We start from the raw sequence: 22,077 nt of genomic DNA on the forward strand, positions 1-22,077 counted from the left end.
CAAGTTAATTGCATGAGCAGCATCCTGCAAATTTCCAAGTTTTAGCCCTAACCTTTTGAGCAATTCCTGTACTATCTGATAAACATTCTCTCCCCTTTACAAACTGGAAAATGTAAACATGCACCTCCCTGTATGTACATGCTGAGGGTAGCCTGTTTTGTGACATGTTCAAGGTTAAAAGCGCAGTGTGACAAGAATTACGTAATGCGTTGCCCTAGACACGCTGTGCAATACCACTGGTCTGCAGATGAGACACCTTATTGAGCTTCCAGGCTTGCTCTGCATCACAGATTTTAATGATTTATATTTTTAAGAATTCTTCATTAAAACTTATGAGGAAACAAGCAATGTACATTGCCAAGAACTTAGAGGTGTAATGAGATGCTTCAGTTACTTCAGATTAAATCCCTCATTCCTGGATGTTTTTCCAGTTTCATTTACATCTTACTATTGCAAAGCTATTTGTTAAAAACACTGGGGGGGAATAATTTTGCATTGATGATTTTGGCAGAGGAGTAGCCACAGCACTGTGTTCCATTTACTTAAAAAATAAATCTTGATTCCCCATCCCTTTCTGAACCAGTAGTTGATATAATTTTGGTCAATCTCCAGTTTGCCTGGGAACTGTAGGAAGGGTCTGTTGCTGTTAACTGTGTATTTGTGAAGTGCAGCCAGCACTGGACACTCAGTTCTTCCTTCACCTCAAGCCAGTAGACATCACTGACTTTGCTTTTGAGAAGAGTGAACAGAGAACCCTGACTTCCATTGTCCAGTGGTCCAGGTTCTGGCTGAGCTCTGTTGTTCTGGGTAGGATTGGGTGTGCCTTATTGCTCTCTGCATGCAGAGAAGCTGGTTTTAAGGAGAAATGCCCTTTGTCTGTGGAAAGAACCCTGGCATAAAGGCAGTTCACTACCTAAATGGTCTTCCTTAGCAGCAGCTACAAGAGTTTGTTGGGGTAGACCAGTTACTTGCCACGTACCAGGTCTTGCTAACAGTAGGCAACAAACTTCCCAGGAGTTGTGATATGAACATTTCACACCTAGCTGGTTTCTTGCTTGCCTTGTCCCCTCTAGGCACATTCTGTGGTATTCTCAGTTGATTTTCCAAGTTTATGACCCTGAGAAAACAGACACACGTGGTGTTTGTGTGTCTAGCAGGAGGATTTCCTTTGACTACAGGAAAAAATGGTTTAACCTGAAATATTTTAAATGCCGTGTGATTTAAGAGAGTAAAGTTTAATTCATATAGTCATATAGGCCGTCTCAGATTGAGGGGAAATTCAGAAGAGAGGTTCACTTACTGCTGCTGAAGGCCACATTCATTCAGTTATGGCCAGAACTGCACTCAGTACTGCATTCCTGCAGGTATTACTTCTATATAGCTTTGTTCTGGTAAATAACATTTGTTCAGGTTGATGTTCAGGTGGTGGTAAAAACAGAATACTGCAGGTCCCAGCTGTGTGGGTGCAGTACTGGCAGTAGCCGTTTCTCCTGCTGAGATTTGTCTATTAATTTTGAGTCCAGGCTGTTTATCTTCAGTGTGAAAGGATGCCATAAACGGAGCAAGATTTACTGAGGTAAAAGGAAACCTGGGAAGAAAGGAAGCTTAAAATGAGGATTGTTTAGAGGTTTTCAAATCTCAGCAAGAGAGACAGAAGCAGTTGTTGTGTAGGCATTTCTCATATCAGTAGGAGTAGTGGTTTTATTTACAGCATTTGCATCAGTACAGAAGTTTTTGTTCTCTCTGTGAATTTTGTACATACAGGGGCTGGGGGATCTGAAGTAATAAAAGGAGAATGATGAGTACTGAATGTTCAGTGTAAATATTGAATGTGCATTATAAAAATACTACAAGCCCTTCCACTTTCTTTCTAGAATTATGTTACAAGATAAGCTGTTTAAACGTTTACTGTAGCCGAATGTGGTCTGTGGTCGGCCGCGGTTTCAAACAATGCTTTTTACAGTTCTGTTCTTCTTCAAAAATATCATGGTGGGTCGCAGGCCCCTGCGGTGACCACAGGAGGTTGCAAAGGAAATCTGTGGTATGGACTGAATGGGATCGTGCCCTAACCCTTTGCCTTGTTAGCTGAGCATGCCTTTATTCAAGTTGCTAGAGGGAAAACTAGTTTGACTTAAGCTGTTTGTGTGTACAAACAAAATATTAATGGGTAATTTCTTACACTAATTTTAGGCTAATTTTTACACTTCTTGGTCTTTTTTTTTTTTTCCTCTTTAAATGTTAATATAAATATTTCTCTCTTTCTAGGGTGAAAATCCTATTTACAAGAGTGCAGTGACGACTGTGGTCAATCCTAAATACGAGGGAAAATGAACACTGCTTGTATAACTTCACAACACTGTATGCAGCATAGCAATTTTTGTAGTCACAGTAAGATAGATTTAGGGCAAACTGCAGTGATTTTACTAATTCATTACATATAGGTTTGTTTTCCTGTGTGAAAATGTACCATATGTAATTTTTTTTATTTTTTGGGTTTTTTTTTTTTGCAAATGAGAGTAATCAGTGCCGGAGGTCTGACTCACAAGAAGAAACTTGAGACTGTGTAGCCTGGTCAGCTGAGGTCACGTGGTGCCTTTTTCAGCCTTTCCCACTCCCGTGCTGCAAATCCAGGTCTTCTGCAGGGTGCGATCCTGCTGTGGCATGCCTGGGAGGGAAATGGTGCAAGCAGTCGGCGTGAGGGCTCTGCCTAGCCATTTAGTATTAAACTTTTTAGCTTTACAGGGAAATCAGGGCTTGAGTTTGCAGATACAATTAAACTTATGTAGCATGGAGCTGGTGGTGAATTGGTCTTCTACTTGCTAGACATATGATTAAGTATATGGTAAGTTGAGTAAGTTGGAAGTGAGCAGTGTAAATGACTGAAAAGTGTGTGCATATCTATTTTTAATGTGTAAGTTCCTTTTTGCCAGGTTAGGTTTAAAATGAAAGGGTTGAGAAGAATGTTCAGATGGAAAAAATAGCTTTAAAACGTGCCATTACTGAAAAAGTTGCTGACTGGTAACTTGCTTGTTTTTTCTTTGTAAATTCAAGCCCTGGGTGGCAGTATCATGAAGTACCATACCAAGACATCCTCAAAACACCTAAGGGCCTTACTTGATACTGGTCTTTATTCTGTCATATTTCCTTGGTTTAAAGCCTGGTGCTTTGTCACCCTTCTAATCTTTTTAACGTATTTTGTTGCAGTTCTTTTTGTAATATTTTTGTATCACACCAGCTTTTATTTTTCCCTTTTTTGTGAGCAGTCTTAGCTGTAAATTTGCCTTTACCCTGTAGCTAAGATTGCGTAGTTTGTCATGTGACAAGTCACACAGCATCCTTGACATGTGCCATGTATATTTGCCTCTGACCATTCAAACTGCATCATAGTCATATCCTTGTTTTAAGTGCCTTTTTATTTTAACAGATGTCCACTTTTTACAGTGCTATTACTGAAGTTATTTATTAAATAAAAGTACCTTAAAATACTTCTAAACCTTGTCTCTTTATCTTGCGGAAGTTTATACTGTTCGAAAAACCAAGGTCTGAGTCTGTTTGGGTAAGAGGTGATAAACATTGTAATAATAACAAATAGAACCTTTAGGTGAAGTCTGAGGAGAGTGAAGCAGAAGGGATCTTGGGTTACAAATGTTAGCTGCTGTATGAAGCGTACAAAGGCCAGGATGTAGCTAGTGTAGTGTGTTACCTGTAGTGACTATTGATGTAAAGCCTCAAACTTCTGCTTGCATATGTGCTGGGGAAGTTTGGTAGTTTGGTAACTGTTCCAGTAAATGTGTATTTGTTAATACTGTTTCACAACACACAACAGAGAAAGAGTACTGCATTTTGTAGGAAAAGAAAGTCTGCCAAATTTTTTTGAAGGGTATAATGTACTAGATAGGTTATCAAAACCACTTCGTAATTAAATATATTCCTAAAGTATATTCATGGAATCTGTATGATTCTTTTTTTTTCCAGACTGTTGGTACTTCAGGTTATCCTGAGAAGCTGAGGGAATCTGTTCAAAAAGTCCTTTTTATCCTCCATCTGAGGGCAGCAGGAGCCTGGTCTCCATAAAATAGAAGAGGTTGGAGACAGTGGGGCAGGGGGGTCTGTCTCCATCTCTCTGGTGGGGGGGCAGCTGGAGACAAGAGGATCCAAGAAGCAGTTACAAAACCGTCTTGGTTGTCTGAGGCCAGTTACTGAAGGGATCCAGGGTGAGGTTGGGTATATGTTGGTGTGTTCAAGGCAGGGTGGCGGCACTGGGGAGAGTGGGGATCCAGGGGCAGCTGTGGGACAGGCTGTCAGCCCGGCACCGGCATGATGGGCACTGCAGACATGTCTGTATTTCCCACTAACAAACAAGCCTTCATTCTGACCAGCTGAAAAGACTAAGAGGAGGAAACCATTCGTCCTGTTCAGATTTCCATGAGTGCTGGCTTTTCTCTGTAGTGCTGTGTGTGTGTGTGCTGTATACATGTTTTGTGTGTGTCTGCACGTGCTTACCGGGAGCACATGTTTAGGCTCACTACAGTGTGGACCTGGGGACATGGAGCTGCTGCAGCCTCACTTCTCTTGGGCTGCCAGATTTAGCAACAGGTACATTTTCTGATGGTCAATGCAAATGAGTAAACTCAGAGATGGGAAGAAGCTGTGTAGTAATTTAGCCTGCTGTCTTTCCTAACAAAGACCACAGTACTGCTCTGAATTAGTTCCTACATCAATAATGCTCACTCATGTATTGCTTTTCCAAGCAGGTGAAACTAAACAAGCCTGAGAATTACATGTAACCTGACCACAAAGGAAGAAACCCTGGGGGCTGCACCTGTGTGTACAACGTGTTTTCTTTTCCTCTTGATGCTGACTTGTCAGCATTGTGACTTGACCGTGGCCAGGATGACATGACATTTTCATTGGGGCATTTGAATATTTTACCACCCTTCCTACCACTTTGGTTGCTTCCCCAACAACATTCAGAATTTTCAATTGTTAAGGAAAGATGCAAAAACTTCTTCTAACCATGTTCTGTATTGGCTATGAAAACCCTTCTTTGGAGACAAGGCAGCTTAATCAGAAGCGGTAATTTCTGACCTTTATGGCTCTTGGGATTCAGTATTCTAGAAAGATAAATCCCACATCCGTGTCTCAGAATGTATCAAAATCCCTTTCAGATCTGTTTTGTTTTTTTTTTACTTCTTAGTCTTCCCCAGGTTTCACAAAACACTGTGATCCTGAACTAACCAGAATTCATGTCACACAGGTAGCAGGATGCTGACCTTTGGGAACCCTGATCCTTATACAGCATTACCAGTTCTGCCTAAATTAAGCAAATTTTTAACTCTGTGTGTATTAACCTTGTTCCATCCACTCATTTATATGTTACATGTTCTGCGGTTTCCTTAATGATTCTGGTTTCAAAATACGTTTGTGGATTGGTAGATGACTTTTACACAGAGATGCTCCTGAAGGCTTTGGATTCAAGTAGCCTGTTGAAGAGAGCTTTTTTTAAACCCTTGTTTAAACTGGGTTTCCAGTAGCCACTTAACAGCCAGATGGAAGCTGCTTAATATCTCCAAGTGAGCAGTTGCTTAAATGAGAGAGAACAGCTGCCATCCTACAGTATCAGGTCCAAGATACTATAAGTGTCACAGAACATATGATTTGCTCTAAAGCAGGATTGGATGCTCTACCTAAGAGAGATGGGGTAGCTCAAATATGATTAAGTGCTGGAAAATAGAAGTAGTTGTGAATCCTCCTTGCCTTATAAATAATGACCTCAGCTACTTCCCCTGGATTCTGCAAGTTGGTGAAGCAATGAACTAATACTAAAATACCAACAACAGATGCATAGACACAAAAGACTGGGATCTGACTGAAGCCAGGTAAAAGATCCCAGTAGTATATCTCTTTTAAAAGAGTTGCAGTTAACGTAACTGTAGTCTAGCTATCCAGTAACTGAAGAGCTAAGCTAGAATTGCTTTATGGTGGCTGTTAATAAAATAAAGGTTCTTATCCTGGATTGAAACAGAAACAGCAAAAATCCAAGTCAGCTAAAGAAAATATCTCTCTCTAATCACATGCTTTATCAAGTAACATCCACCAAGTAACAACCTTTGCCACAGCATGTTAAGCCTTTTGCCTTAACCTGCCTCTGGGCTGCTGGAACACTACAGCTAGTCTAGTTGAGACCTGTCAGACAAACTGAAATGGTCTCTTAGCACAGTCTTGAGCACCAGTGTGTGAGGAAATCTACACTGATAAATACATGCTTCCCCTGGGATTCTGATGTTTTTCTTTCCTTTTCTGCACAGTTGCACTACTCTACAATATGACCATTTTTTCTTTTCCGTCACAAATATAAATTCATTCTCGGAGCACAAAATGTGAACAGGGAGGTGGGGTAAAACTCTTATTTACTAAAGCTTTGGTACTGATCAAATAGAAGTGGTGAAAGAGTATGCTCTCTAGCCACAGAGTTGTACTATTAAGAGGGTATTTTCCAAGCACTTCTGTTTTTCTTTCTGAAGAGTTAGAGGTGCTGCCAAAGCAGTTACCTAGAAGAAGGAAAATATTTATAAGCAACTGAATACAAGTACCAGAACACAGAATGTTCATTAAGGATAATACATGCATTAACCTGCATCTTATTAAAATATATAAAGAGCAGCTAGGAAAAAACACTGTAGGGTATAATTTGAAATAACTTGAGAATATTTCAGTTAAACATTAATTTTAAATGTTGAAGGCAGGTTGTTTTTTTTTTTTAAGTAACAGTAACCTGTTAGAAATGGCTTCTTAAATACAGAGAAAGAAAAAAGAAGTCTTGAATACTGCCAATGGAAAATGATCAGGAATGTATTTGTTTATTCTTCACAGGACAGCTGTGTGAACTGTCCCACCTTGTTTTAACACTGCATTACACAAAATTCAAACAAGTATTTTTTATCCACAATAGATTTTAAAATACTATATATGTCGATTCTCTGCTACATGAAATTTCAAGCTCTTGATTCCATTCCTGATTTTACATACACTATTAAGATTGCCAAAGTAGATTTTGATACACGCTTTAAATTTGATTTGACTCTCAAGTGATGTGAAGAGTAAGACTTCCATTAGCAATATTTTGCATTGCAAACTGTTGAATGTTATTTACATATGTGGGGTTTGGTGTTGTTTTGTTTTGGGGTTTTGGGGTGTTTTTTTTTGCTATTTGAAAGTTCCAAGCTGCATCTTCCTACCAAGATACTGATTACCAATTAAGGATGCCTCACTGTGAAGAATGAGCCAACGCTGCAGATGAAAGCATGGATTATTCTTCATATGAACTAGATACTTCTGCTTAGCCACTAACACATCTACAGACCACAGCCTGCTTTTTCCTTTGCTCTCTGCTTCCTGAGGACATGGTGTACCAAAGGAGAGGATGAGCTAGTGCAGGCACAGCTGGCAGTGAGGTGTGTTGGCCAGTGTTTCTTTGTAATGGAGTGAATGGCAGGAAGCAAAGTTTCAGAGCGAGGAATGAAAGTGAATGATGAGGAGAATGCCTGAAGTATGGAAGCAGTGCACAGCGGAAGGGTAGGCAGGGGAAGGAAGAGCCAGGGCATGTGTGAAAGAGAGGGAAGTCCGCCTGTTTTCCTTAAGTCACTCACACTCCTCCAGCTACATGTTTGCTTTCATATCCTTTTACGAAGTTATCTACTTCACAGTTACGGATGAATCTGTGATTAAATGGCATCTTGTCGCATTCTCAACTTTCTGCAAGCTCTTCAGATTTTCTTCCATTTCAGCAATCAAAATTTCTCCTTCCCTCATGTGTTCATGATGAGTTCTCCTATAGAAAGTGAATGATTTTGGTGTATATCTCAGAAAAAACTTACAGAACAGCTCTTTAAAATGAAAACCAAGATACAGAACATGGAAAAGAATTGTTTGTATTTCCTCAATAACAATATCATGGCAATACAGAACAGTCAATATAGATTAATCAAGCCATTGTAGTTCATTAGATAAAGTAATTATGTGCTGTAAAAAAAAAAACTGGAAATGAAAAAACTACTTCTTTTTATCTATTATAGTATTTATATTTTATGTTAGCACAGGGTCCAGACATGTAAAAAAAGGAAAAAATAAAATAAGTCTGTGTCAGAAGCATCATAGATTTTGTTCTAGGAATATTTCCTATCCAAAGCACAGCCCTAAGAATAATCAATCACATGGTCATGGGTTTTCTTCTGAATAAGGAGTATAGACTCAGGATCAAGGCCTACTTCAGAGTCCTGTATAAAAAAAAAGGGCATCAAAATCCAGTAATTCAGATCAAATGCATTTATTCTTCTGCACAAGTAATAACCTAAGAAATAAGAAGGGTTAAGGAGTAGAGTGCCTGTTTTTTTTTTAGTAAGGTTGCTGACATAGCATAATAGGTGCATCAGAAACTCTGAAAGGATGATAATTGATAGGATATTATAATTGCAAGACTGATAAAAGTTCAAGCCATCTACTATAGTAATGCCTAATTTCAAGAAGGGAAAGTATAAAAAATAAAGGAGTAGCCGCGTTTGGAGGGAGGGACCAAATTATTCTTGGGCACCACAGAGCCTGTTCAAGAAAGACTTAGATCAGACAGGAGAAGGACTGAATAAACAGTGAAAGAAGCTGATCAAAGTAAGAAGGTGTCCTTGAAAAAGATAAATTGCATTTAAATGAAGAAAATAAAAAAGAACAGAAAGTTAAACATTAAAAGTATGCTAAAGAGGATTTAGCGCTTCATGGAAGGCATAAAAACTAATAAATACACTGAAACAAGAAGCCTGAAACTGAGATATAAGGACAGCTGGAACAGAGAAACAGGATATGTAAGTTCAGTCTTTGCATCTATGTTTACTGGAAAGGAGTTTCATGAGCTAGCCACATTCAAATCCCCATCTGGGGCAAATACCAGAGAAATCATTCAAACTAAAGCGTCAAAATATTCTAGAGATAAATCAACAAAAGCAATTGCAGCAAACTGCCAAGAGCCAATGTTAATCATTTAAGAAGGCTAAAGGAATTGAAGGATGAGTGCCAGATCTCATTGCTATATGAATGGAAAAAGGCTAACATACATAGTCTCAATTTTTAAGAGGCTTTCTGGAAGTTAAAAAAAAAAAATACAGAACAGTTATACAGATGTTGTGGACAGGGTAAGTAGATCACATCATGGAAGAATCAACATGGGCTGAAGGATCTCACAAATCTAGACTTCTTTGAGGGAGTCAGTAACATACAGAGAGATAATTTCATATAACTGGAGTTACAAAGCTTTTCAACAATGCTTTTCATCAGACCCTTAAAGAAACTTCCAGAGAATGTGAGAAAAGTCTTCAAAATAATAGATAACTATTAAAGCAGAAGATAGAAAATATAGCATAGGATTTAATTACCAGTTTTCTAATTTGAGAGGTGTTATTGATGGAGTCTTCAACCTGCTAGCAGTGCTCCTCATAACACAGCCCAGAACCAACAAGGTCCTCCTCTACAGAGCTGCTTTCCCGATGGCTGGACCCCAGTATGTGCTGGTGCATGGGGTTATTCCTCCCCAGGTGCAAGTCTTGGCACTTCTCTTCACTGAATGTCATGAGGGTCCTCTCTGCCCAATTCCCAGTCTGGCCACGTCCCTCTGAATTTCAGCACAACCACACAGTGTACCAGCCACTCCTCACAGTTTTGTATCAACTGCAAACTTGCTGAGGGTGCACTCTTACCCTTCATCCAGGTCATTATAGAAGATGTTAAACCGTAAAGGGCCCGATATCAAACCCTGGGATACACCACTGTTGACTGGCCTCCAACTAGACTTTGTACCACTGATTGCAACCACCTCAGCCCAGCTGTTCAGTCAGCTTTCAACCCACTTCACTGTTCACTTGTCTACATATCGTTCACCACCCTGTCTACAATGATGATATGAGAAACAGTCTCAGAAGCCATACTAAAGTCAAGATAACATCCACTGCTGTCCCCTCGGAAAATCATTCATACATTTAAATGAAAGAAAATGGTAAAAATCAATTGTATCTGTATTTACTGACAATAGCTGAACTACCTGTAGTCTACTCAGGAAATAAGGTACAGAGCATCAGCATAATGTTCAGCAGCAGTCAATAAAACATCTAGAATAATCAGGGATTACTAGAAAAAGAGTAAAAAGCAAACCAGAAAAACTTGACAAAATCTAAAAAAGAAAAGGAGTGATGTGACTAAATCTTGAATATTGCTTCAGTCTCAGCCTTCTCAGCAAAGATACAATAAAACTGGAAAAAATACTGAGGAGGATGCCAAATTTAAAAGTTGTATTCCAGTCTATACAGGGAATGACTAAATACAAAAGGATTTTCAGCCTGGAAAAGACAACTAAATGAGGATATCATAGTGACCTCTCATGAGAGGCAATGGAGAAGGTGAACAGGGGAAGACCAAAGAGTTATCAAAGATAATTTCAAGCTCAGAATAAACATAAAGTACTTCTTCTCATAACCATAATTAAGCTGTAGAATACCTTGACATACTGTGGATGCTATGGATTTAAAATGAATAAATAAATTCATCAAAAGAGAATTCATCAAGAGAGATTAGCTACAGAGCATAGCAAATATGGATTAATTTGAAATTGGAGAATATTCTGGGAAGAATTATACACTGCTCTCTACACATCTGCTTTTGAACACAGATTATATGAACTTTCAATCTGATCCAGGAAGGTTAGAAACCTTTATATTCTTTAGTATCCATCATTCATGCCACAAATTGGCTAGCTGCAAGGGCCTGTTGCAGACTTTTCCAGTTCGATTCCAAGCTAGTAAACAAAAGCTTTTTTCTTTTCCCTCCTGCATTTTCTTTTCTATCACAAGAAAAAAAGTTTGTAGCAATAATTAGCAGTAAATCACATTTACTGTTTTAAAATCTGATTCAAAAGAAATAATAGATTTATTTCAGTAAGATTGTCTGGCCTGCTACCTTGTGTCACAGCAATGGCTACATCAAAACTTCATTCTGCTGAGAACAGGAAGCAACAAATTTATTTCAAGACTCTCCACTGATGTAAAATTAGACCACTTTTCCATAAATTTCTCAAAAAAGCAGCAGGAAAATCAGTGTATCTCAAGAAATCTGGGAGCCGATGCAGAAGAGATGCCTGGCAGAAAGGGACACCTCACTTCAGTCCAATACATGAGAAAAAAATATGCACTTAGCATTATATGCCTAGGAAGACACCACCAGTCTGCTCCTTCGCATTATGTTCTTTTACATGGTGTGTGAATTTTATTACCACAACAGAAAATCTAGGCATTTGGATGTAGTTTATAGAGTCTGGAATTTTCAAAACCACCTATAACTTGGAAACAACCAAATGCATAAACTTTTCTATAAGAACTGGTGTTCTAGTCCAAACCAGTTTACTCTCCAAACCATTCTGTGCTCCTGTTTGAAGCAGTACTTACCATCGGCAAGTAAAAAATATTAGCAATAAAATTTTTTGTCAAGTATTGACTTTCATTGGCACTTCAATGGCATCTTCACCTACACAGGTTCCAGAGCACTAAGCCCTCCCTGGGTGTGGGCAAGTATAATACAGTTCAGTGGTTCAAGAACACCAGTGAATAACAGAGTTTTATTAGATTCCGTTCCTAGTTGAAACTGGGTCACTGTGCAGTCAGAAAGCTAGAAATCTTTCGGACAGCTGAAAATGGGGAAGGCATGATACTCTCTAACAAGGTCATTTAACGCAGCTCCTGCCCTACTGCTCTTGTTGACTTGGGCACCTCAGTTCTTCATGAAACATCCTGTCTTCAGTGCCACAGCAGGTAAGGTCTGACCTTTGCACTAAATTCAATCTCCTGTATAACACTGGTCATCACGTTTTGTTCAATTGATTCCTTTGGGATAGAAAATTAAAATGAAAATAACAACCTGCTTTCATTTTACATTAGTGAGGAACACATCACAAAGCTGACAAGCATTCAGCTGGAATACATTTGACAGGACACTTAATTCCATACTTATCTAATTTTGTAATGAAAATCTCTTTCTGAGAAACTCTGGTGACTTGTAGATCTCAGCTATTCTAGCTGCTATTAATAAATAAGGTAACCTCAACACTGCTCAAAAAATTTGGTTTGAAACTTCTCTGCCATAAAATGAGTCACATCAGTTACATTTCCTTCCCTTAGTTTTCTGTTAATATTGCCCTGCTAAATGCCTCTATCCAATATTATCCCATATATCCTTTGAAAACACTAGCATAGCAGTAACTCCACTACAGCTTTCTGGAAATTTTCCACTGTTTCAAGAATGACTATAAACTAATATTAACTGTCCAAACAGCTCCTGATCAGCTCATTTATTCAGTACCTTTGAGACAGTCTTCAGCTTGCAAATATGTGATGCAGACTGGAACACTACCTATACCCTTGTAGTACAAAAATTTCCATCTAAAAAGCTTAATGATTTATTCCCATTTTCTGAAATATCCCATCAGTTCCCTTAGTGTTTAATAAAACCTGAAAATCTGACAGAAATTAGTACAAAAAAAACCTTTCTGAACAAGTTTTTCCTGCTTTTAGAAAGTTTTTTCAAAGTTTAAATAATTTCCAGAGATATTCTCAGAATTTATAGTCTATCAACAATTTTATACCAAAACAATTTCTTATTAATATATTTTATCATTAAATTTTCATATTAAGTGTATATATTAAAATTTCACTAGCCACATAACAATGGCAGACAGCTATCAAGAGTTGTACTTAGATATGAAACATATTCTAGCTGACACTTCAAACTATAACACTGTTTTTCAGAGGCTTGTAAAACCAAGAGAGCTGCAGCTGAATTGACTAGATGAACACACCGTATAAGAAGTATTCTGCAGCTTCAGTAGAGCCACAAGGGTATAACAGAACAATGGCTACAGCAAAAAGAACACAAGTCTACATAAATTAGCTCTGCCTTTTGTGCTTTAGAGCATAGGTCTTCAAGGAACTTGGCTGCAACATCACGAAATCATATTTTAAAACTTACTGAAAACTTTCAGGTAAACTAAAGTGTTAAAATTACTTAAATATATATTTAGATCATAAACTATATTTTTCAGGTCATTTAATTAAGTACTGAATTTGGTAGAAGCAGATTGAGATATCTGCCAAAAAAGAATTTACAATCTCCTGATTTGTTTGCCTATTTTGATAGGGCAGAATACTCATAAGGCTAATTGTCTTTCACAGAGTATACATCAGTTCAGAACATTTGTTCACTTTATGACTAAGAAATAGCATCATCTAACATATTCCAAATCAGACACAAATAACAGTACATATTTTCAGTTTAGCATATATATATATATTTAAGTGTTCATTATAGGGCTGACTATCAAAGACAGAATTTTTACTGTCTGTACATACAGATGAATGTACACATAGGGACTCACCCTCCGAACCACGTATGCTTAACTGATCTGCTACGTAAGTCTCCTTTTGCTGCAGGTCTTTCACTTTGGCTTCCAGACTTGCAGCTAAAATCCTTTTTAGCTCATATCCTTTCCTGTCTATAGAAAATGACATATATGCTAGTCAATTTGAAGTTTTACAACAGTTTTTGATTCAAGCCACAGTATTTATTGTTGAGAAGTTGCCTTTGCATTCTCATATTAAATAAAATATGCTAAATATTAAGCACAGCAATTACTCAAGTTGTTTTAAAAATGTTTAAATCAAAGAATTAAAACATTCTATACACTGTTATGTACTGTCACATAAGATATAATGCAAATATGTAACAGACTCTTTCTGCACAGCTTAAAGAATAAAACCAAGTAATTCCTGCGTGCTGGAACTTACAGCTTTCTATTAATATATTCCAATTCTAGTGACAATCTAGCATTGCAGACATAGATCAGAAGTATATCTTTATGCAGATCCAACTATTACACTCCTGAGTTATGAGTCATTTAAAATGTATTTGATTTAAAAATACCTAAGCAGCACTCAGTCAACTTTAAATACCACTCCCCAGTGTCAGAACTTCAGTCAATGACCATTATCACCTATGTTAAAATAGATAGTACCTTCAACTTCTTATTTTTACGTAAGTCTCAGGCAAAAGAATTCTAAACATGAAAATTTGCTAAAATTATTTCCATGTTTACAAAAAGCCAGCCCTGTACTCTTACTCCTGGAAGATATGAATGTCTCTGTGATTCAACTCTATGGATACACAAAACTGCTAGTGAATAAATAACATGGTATCAGACTTCAGCTGTGTATTTATCATTTGTGCTGCCTGTTTGGCTTGCTGCCAAAGCCAGTGTTTCCTGCTAGTCTTCCAGGTTTGATTCCACAATTGCAAGAAGCCTTCTCTGGTTCGGTAACTCATTTAGTTTGTTATCTGCAATAGGTGCAAAATATCAGTCATTAGCTGGAAACCTATATATTTTTAAAAAAACTAAATCCTATCAGATGGATCTTGAGCTAAAAAGTTACTTCATATTGGAAATTATATCCATGATAAAATAAATTACTAGCCTATACCGTAATGTTTAAAATAAATTTCTAAACCTTGAAAGGAAACCATTGTCATTTGCCCACATATAAATAATACCAAAATTCAAAAGTGCATAGGGAATGAAAAACAATGACATTTTTAATATCTTGTTAACCCTGACCTCCTGAAAGTATTATATTTCAGATTTAAGTCCTTCAAAACAAAGATCATCTTGTTCGTACCACAATGTAACTGTGATTCTCATTCCAGTCTCTGGATCATAGTATCTTATTTTCCTATTCTACACTTTACAATAGCAAGAACAAGTTATGGTGAGACACAGGACTTTCCTGACCTTAATTAAACCAACCAGAAAATTCTCATTAACTGCAGTGGAGTCAACCAGAAGTCATTAAATATAGTGAATCACCTGAGGCAACCCTCCTAGGGGCTCAGCCACCTGTGGTCAAGGACAACTCTGGCATGATGCAGCTTGGCAACCCAGGGAGAAGACTGCTGTGCAAAGAGCTATGTGAGAGTAAGCTGTGAGAAGAGCGTCTCTTCTCTCTACCTGGGGAGCTGTGCTAACTTTCAGGCCCTTGACTGAGCTATGTTGTAAGCATGCCCTTTCCTGGCCATGTCCTCACTGATCTGAACCTGCTGACTTGGATTTCCTATCTTGACTTTTGACTTGCCTTGTCATTACAGATTTGCCTTACAATCACTGAAAGGCTGGCTGAACCTGCTTGCTGTCACCAGCCCTGATTCTGACCCTAACATGCTGACCTGACTTCAGATTATCTCTCATTATTTTGTACCTACCTTGTGATCTGGACTGTTAGGTGATCCTAGCTACCATAATCAGACCAACTCTGCTTGCCTTGCCCAGCTGCTGCACGATTGTGCCCTTGAAAGGGAAGATACTGCCCTGACTATCTCACTGTCATCATCATCTCTCAGATGGTCTTCCCTTGTGGAGCAGCCTACTCTTGCTGTTCCCTGTCATATATAATCTCACTGTCCTTCATCTCCCATCTCTCTTTTCTTTCTCTTCTGCCTTCTTCTTATTTTTGATGCCATCGATCATTTATGCCTTCTTGGCATTTTACACCCACTAGGCTTGAAGATAATTTTTTCTTCTCCATTTCTTTTCAAGAATGTTCTTCCAGTTCATCTTTTCATGAGCTTTCTTATGAGCCTTTTTACTCTTTTCCCACTCTCTCATTATTCCCCAGGGCAGTGCCTATAGCCTTTTGCTCATCTTACATTATGCTCTCTCTCCAAGCAATTTCATCAGCTGACACATCTTCAGTTATCATCTCCATGCTGATGACTAACAAATCAAGATCAGCATCATTAATTGTTCTTCTAGTAATATTTTCCATCTGGCCTCTCAAATTACCTCATTTCAAGTTTTTATCAGTTTTAACTAAACTTGTGAAAAATAGCTACTATCTTTCTGTTCAAAAACTTGCCATATCTTTACTTTCCAAAACTTTCTGGATCATCAGGTGTGTAATCTCAGGATACTTGCAAAGTTTATCCTCCCCCTCACCTTAATAAAAAAAAAAGCCCACATGCCATTTTGGGATCCTGCTCTATTCAATACCTTCTTTCTCCATTTTTCCAAACAGAAGTGGCCTGCTTTTATTCCTTATAAAAACCCTTATAAAAAAATCTCAATTTGTTCATATAACACCCTCACCTCAACACTGTCACATCTAAATTCTTCCACCATGTCCCTTGTTCTCTTTGACATCAAATTACCATTTTTCAGTATTGCTTTTAAATGTCCATGTCACGTATAAATCTACATCTTAATTGATTAATTAATTCCTGTCTTAGGTATACCCTACCTAATTAACAAGTTGAAATATCTGAGCTAGTTTTAAATCATCTGGGTATTGATAGAAGTCAGTTAGCACTAGTGAAATACCAGTAACAGTGGTACTGAATCACTTGGCAGGATATATTAGCTCATGCATAACTTTATACATTTGTGGATAAATATTCTTCCTGTTCTTCTGTATAGCTCTGAGGTTCCCTCATGACATTTCATTAAGCTTTATGCTTATTTATACTTTTTACATTCTGCCAGTATTCCCAGTCTTGTTTAATATGTTTGACAGTCTGTCATCTATATATCAAATAATGTAAAGTCTTTTAGCCTATTTGCATTTAAAGTCCTCTTAAAATAATTCTACTTTCCATGATGTCTCCAGTACCTTTCACTAATGTCTGTTTCCTTATCTTGAGAATGGAAGTTGCTACAGCAGTAGCACTTATTTAGTAAGTGCATATGAGGTGTTAAGAGTAAATTAAACAGGGACCTCATTAATAGAATACAGATCTCTATCTACATTTAGTCTGCATTTACCAGTACTTCTATTTTACTAGTTTCAAAAGCTTTGTCTTTCACATCTCCTGTATCTGATGACAGCTTAGCACGCATACTGTGCAAAAGCTCAACTGTTTTCTTCATAAAGATAAAAGCTACTCAGAAAGATGTTCAATAGAGAAAACATCTAAACAGTGTCTAATTTTTTTCCTCCAGAAACTGGCACACAGTGTTTTCTGATTAGAGTGAAGTAAACTTTTTGTAACTCTTAAGAATTAGTCTTTATTGCATTTTTGGCTGCAGGCATGGGCATTCCATGCAGTTTCATTCAATGAAGATGACAAGGTACATACCAGTCCAGACACAGGCATTTTGGTCTACTTTGGAAAGCACATACATAGCACAGATGTAGGTCGCTTCGTCCCCACATGAAGATTTTAGGTTTTGATGCAAAATATCTTTACCCCATCCTTTATTATATCATCTTTATTAGCCATTTTATAGAGATAGATGAGGAACTGGCACAAACTTAAAATTTTCTGGAGTTGCTTAACTTTTGGAGGCAGTTGGGAAAAAAAAACCCAACAAACAAGACAGACAAAAGAGGAAAAAAAGCACTTCACTGAGGGCAAACAGTCAACTTTTTTGGAAATGTTTAATGTTCTCTTACCAGCTCCCTACACAATTAGATACCCACTTACCAGTTTTCAGACCAGCTTCTGCTGATGAAGGTCTTGATATTTGTTGTATTTTACTCACTTGACTTATTAATGAAAGTTTTTTGCCATTTAATAGAAGTTTTATCTCATTGGGAATATGACAAAAGCAAAACATTAATTTAGGAAAATACATAGGCCTTAATCTAGGATGCTGAAACAAAGTAACATATTTTACTTTATAACTATGGTCTATTGTGCTCTATATTTAACACTATGATCTTTTTGGACTATAATATCTTATATATAAGTAGATAATACATTACAGCCTTGTATCATTTATATTAAAGCCACTGCATACTCTCGTGTTAATGTAATGAAGCTGTAAAATAGCTCGCATAAAACACATTCAGCTTTTTGTTTATCGTTAATCTAAAGATCAAAAAAGGATTAATACTTATCATATATCTTTTGTTATGCATTTATCTAAACCCAAGCCTTTAAGTTTTATTACTTAGTAGCAAATTTACTTGCAAGATGAGAATATATATCCAACCACACAAAGGTGTCATGAAGACATGAGAATTGTTATCATCTCTTTCTACAGAAGCAAAACCAGAAGGCTCAGGGGACAGGGATGACAAAGTTTACAAGAGCTTAAGAAGTAAACTAATTACCAATATGGAAATACCAGCACAGCATCTGAACAAGGTTCTTTTCTGTATAAAAGACTGTAAACACCCATGGACAAGCTCCAGTTCTCCTGGCTAAACATCAAACAAGATGATTTCATTAATTTGTTGAGTTCAAAAATACGCTTATGTTGACATACTTTGGAGCATACAAGCAACAAGCATGTAAGACTGACAGTTGTTTCAGGAATTGTATTAGAAACCTTAGCAGGGCCAGGTGTGTCTTACTTCTCATGACAGTCCAGCAAATTCCAGTATTTATCAATTAAGGAGACATGAACTAGTCATTCAAGAAAGACTGACACAGAAAATGTGGTTCTGGCAGCTGACAGTTTAAAAAAAAAAATTATTCTTCAATATTTGTAAAACTACAAGATGATACATATTATCTTTGTGGGGGGTCTTAGAAGGCATGTATTTTGAATTGCTGAACTATGGGAAGAGTGCTGGACAAAGAAGAGATCTCTCACACAATAGTGCTAGTGCTGGAGAGACTGCATCATATTCCAATGTACAAAGAAAACCAGATGCTACAGGTTTGCTGCGCATTGCTGGTGCTGCCATAAAACCATTTAGAATCATTCACCATTTCTACATGGCTAGCAACAATTTAAGTATTTTATTTCAAAATATGTTATTGGCTATATTTTAACACTTTTATGGTATATTTTATATATTCCAATTTCTGTGTTACGTTTTTACCTCCTTACCTCATTAAATTGTTGTAGATTGTTCTCAAATAAAATACTGTAATGTAAACATAACACTCAAAAATATATTCCACTACAATCTGTGCTACTGTCATGTAGAAGAAATGATGAAGTCCAAGATAGAAAATCTTTCTACACAAAAGTCCCCAAAAGTCAAACATGCTGTGTCCACCTGCTATACATTAATTTATGAAAGGCTTATCTGCTTTGCTACAGTTTAAGGAAGAAAAACTCATTAATATATTCAAACACGGGAACTATGAGTAGCCAAGAGCCAGCAGATTACTTTGGCAATAGAGGAAGCACTCTGTTTCACCTTTTTATCTTGGCTCAGTTCCTTTATGTTTGTGTTTTCATCCTCAAAACAATGAGAAATATTAAAGTGAAATACTTCACAATGCTGGTGATCTCACAAAACTGAAAAAAGAATAGGGCAGGTAAGAAAACTAAAGAATCCCTTCTTCTGCAATCAACTTCTCCAGGTTTAAACAGCTGCAGTTCAGGTTACCATACAGTTTTCTCACTGAATGAAGTCATGTTGTCAATTGCTAACAGATACAGAACACTGACAAAGCAATACTGTAGTAATAAATAATTATTAAATTCACCTACCCAGTGTATATGAAAATTGAATAACTCTGTCCCTCATTTGCATCTGTTTCTTCTGAAATATTTTACTGCTATATTAGGTTCACAAAAAAATTGGAATGGACAAAATGAGATATAAATTTGCAGTTACTATGGTGATCAACAAATAAGTACTTCAAAAATTAAACTTATTTCTTCTAAACATCATCTATTTCTATTTGGACTGCGGTTCACTGGTGTATTTTATTGGGTATCAAAATTTATTTTAAAAGTTTCTAGCATACCACATTCCTGGGCAGTATTCCCTTCAGCAAACCACAGTCCACTGCCCTCTCAGTTGCACTACTGCAACAATTTATGTGGCTGCAGTCTGAAATTACCTATATTTTTTTAAAAAGTCTGCTGGTTCTTCTTTTTAGTACTGCACTGAACTCTGACTAGTCTCCAAGGCATGCTGAAAACCCTAGCTTCTAGTGCCTTCAGATTAAAAAACAACAGCAATATACATCTATCTTGAAGTAGCTGGACTCAACTAAGTAATTTGATCAGGTTTTTCTCTATTGAGTTTCTATTTGCTGAAAGCCAAAGACACTTATTATGGTTGACTCTTAGAGTCTTAGAAATGCGTGACTTTTCTTTGGAAAATGACAAGCACAAGTATCCCATCCCATTCCATCCCATCCTCCTTCAAAAGCACTTTTTCAAGAATATAATGGAAACCTGTTTGAAGGCTGGACAGATTTAGAGTCTACATGACTGAAATACAAGGCTTTCTATTCAGACAGAGAAGATAGAAATAAAACACTGAATGCTGACATATCTCAGAACAATCATTAGAGGTGCTGTAAATTATACTGACATAATGTACTTTTGTAGCAGAACTTAAAGTACCACCTATGAGTTCCTGGCAAAGTCACTACCTCTTTGTAATCACAGATTCCATCTGCAGCAAGTGGATAATAATGTTATCCCTCTTTATAATTAATTTTGATAACTTGATATTCAAATTATTGTATGAATCAGTCCTGTGAAAGCCAAAGAACTGGAGCACAGATGCAGCAATTTTCTCTTGTTTTTCTGAATTCAGTTGGGATGAATCTTTTTGTGTATTTAACAACTTGGGTAATAATTGTTCTTGATGTTTTAAGGAGAAATGTGATAAACAATCAGATCTACTCTCAGTACAATTTCTTCTAGCATTATGGAACAGTTTGGAAAGAAATAGTATTTTTAAACTATTGTCCAAAATGAAGCTATGCTGCTAATTAAAAAGCCAATAAGATCATGGCCATAGTAATTTATAGTATCTTTGTACTTTATCATTCACATCAAGGAACAAACTGTGGTCCCTGATCCTACTGAGACAAATCCACTTAAGCCTAGAATCCTTCAGAGCACACTGGCTGCCTTCATACTTCCTAGGAAAGGTCCTCACATACATAAATATGCACCACATTTACTGCTCATTTGCCTCATGTGCAATACATGAATGTGCCAGTAGCCTTAATGCAAACAGTTTGCGCTTGACTGTTGCTCGCTTTTGAGTATGTCCTAGCTCATCACTAGATTAGTGGGCCAGATAAGTCCTCCAGAAAGGGCCATCTAAGCTGTTACTACGTGGACAGTTAAAGACACCCTAAAAGAAGGGCATCCCTGGAAAAACTAGTACTACTAAACCTGCAGGAATAGGAAGAGATACTTATTTATCAGTGGCATGTTCCAGCACTTTGTGTTTCTGGCATCAGGCTGACCCATGAATGCTATGGTAAGCTTCCTTCTGCTCGGAAAAGGTTTTGAGTCTCCAAAGAATAGTACCTCCTTGCCAGCATTATAGTATGCTATATCTAAAATGACTCAGCAGCAAGTGTAATCTGGATAGAGAGAATACTTGCACACAGAGACACAAAACCCCATGGAGCTTTCACAGTCCTTAACTGACATCAGCAGGGAGCTTCCTGGGGCTAGCTGATGATTCTCAAACCAGCACAAGGTCTAAATCTGTATTCACTAGCAACACCAGTTAGGTTGCATGGGCCCCTTCTCAGTGTGTCAAATGCAGAGAGACAGATTCAGACCTCCCTAGTCTGATTCACGCTTCCCACTGAGAAGCATGCTCACAGTTCATTTGGACCCTGAATTTCCTCAGGGTCAGGATTAAACTGGAATTTAATTAACTGACAGGCAAGTAGAAAGATCGTCAAGGATAAACAGGTAAACAGGATGCAAGTGCAGAACACTTCAGTCTGCCTCACCTCATACAGGAGAACAGGAGCTAACTTTCAGAGTTGGTCTCCTGTGCTCCTCCTCCAGTTCAGGATTAGTTCTGCCCAACAAACAACAGACAGGTCTCCAAGGATAATGAATATGCTTAAAACTGATACTGCAATTTTTAATTATCATTCTTAAAAAATAAATCTTAACTGTAAATGGAATTGGATTTTCCATCAATTTATCCTGCTTTAATAAACAAACCAACCAACAAACAAACAAAAAGACAAACAAAAACGCACAAACATACATGCAAACAAAAAGGAACACGCAAAACCTCCAGTCTTCTGTTTGCTCTCGCTGCTGTTGGC

General features: G+C 37.4%; 1 protein-coding gene and 1 long non-coding RNA gene across 3 annotated transcripts in view; one reads left to right on the plus strand and one right to left on the minus strand.

The window, feature by feature from the left end:
* Positions 1-3,493, plus strand: part of ITGB1 (integrin subunit beta 1) — a 47,249-nt gene extending 43,756 nt beyond the window's left edge. For both annotated transcript variants that reach the window (XM_062621597.1, XM_062621598.1), the window contains one exon: positions 2,266-3,493. Coding sequence is in view for 1 of the 2 variants with exons in the window: in XM_062621598.1 (XP_062477582.1) it covers positions 2,266-2,331 (66 nt within the window). In the remaining variant the exon portion in view is untranslated. The remainder of the gene's footprint in view (positions 1-2,265) is intronic.
* Positions 3,494-13,299: 9,806 nt separating this feature from the next.
* Positions 13,300-21,995, minus strand: LOC134165121 (uncharacterized). The gene is made up of 3 exons (XR_009965377.1): positions 20,814-21,995; positions 15,333-15,847; positions 13,300-13,575 (listed from the first exon to the last, which is right to left on the minus strand). It is a non-coding gene; the product is annotated as an uncharacterized LOC134165121 (long non-coding RNA).
* Between the last annotated feature and the right edge of the window lie 82 nt (positions 21,996-22,077).

This window comes from Pezoporus occidentalis, unplaced genomic scaffold, assembly GCF_034315485.1.
Source record: "Pezoporus occidentalis ecotype Australia unplaced genomic scaffold, CSIRO_AGI_Poc_V1 ctg23, whole genome shotgun sequence".
Taxonomy (NCBI): domain Eukaryota; kingdom Metazoa; phylum Chordata; class Aves; order Psittaciformes; family Psittacidae; genus Pezoporus; species Pezoporus occidentalis.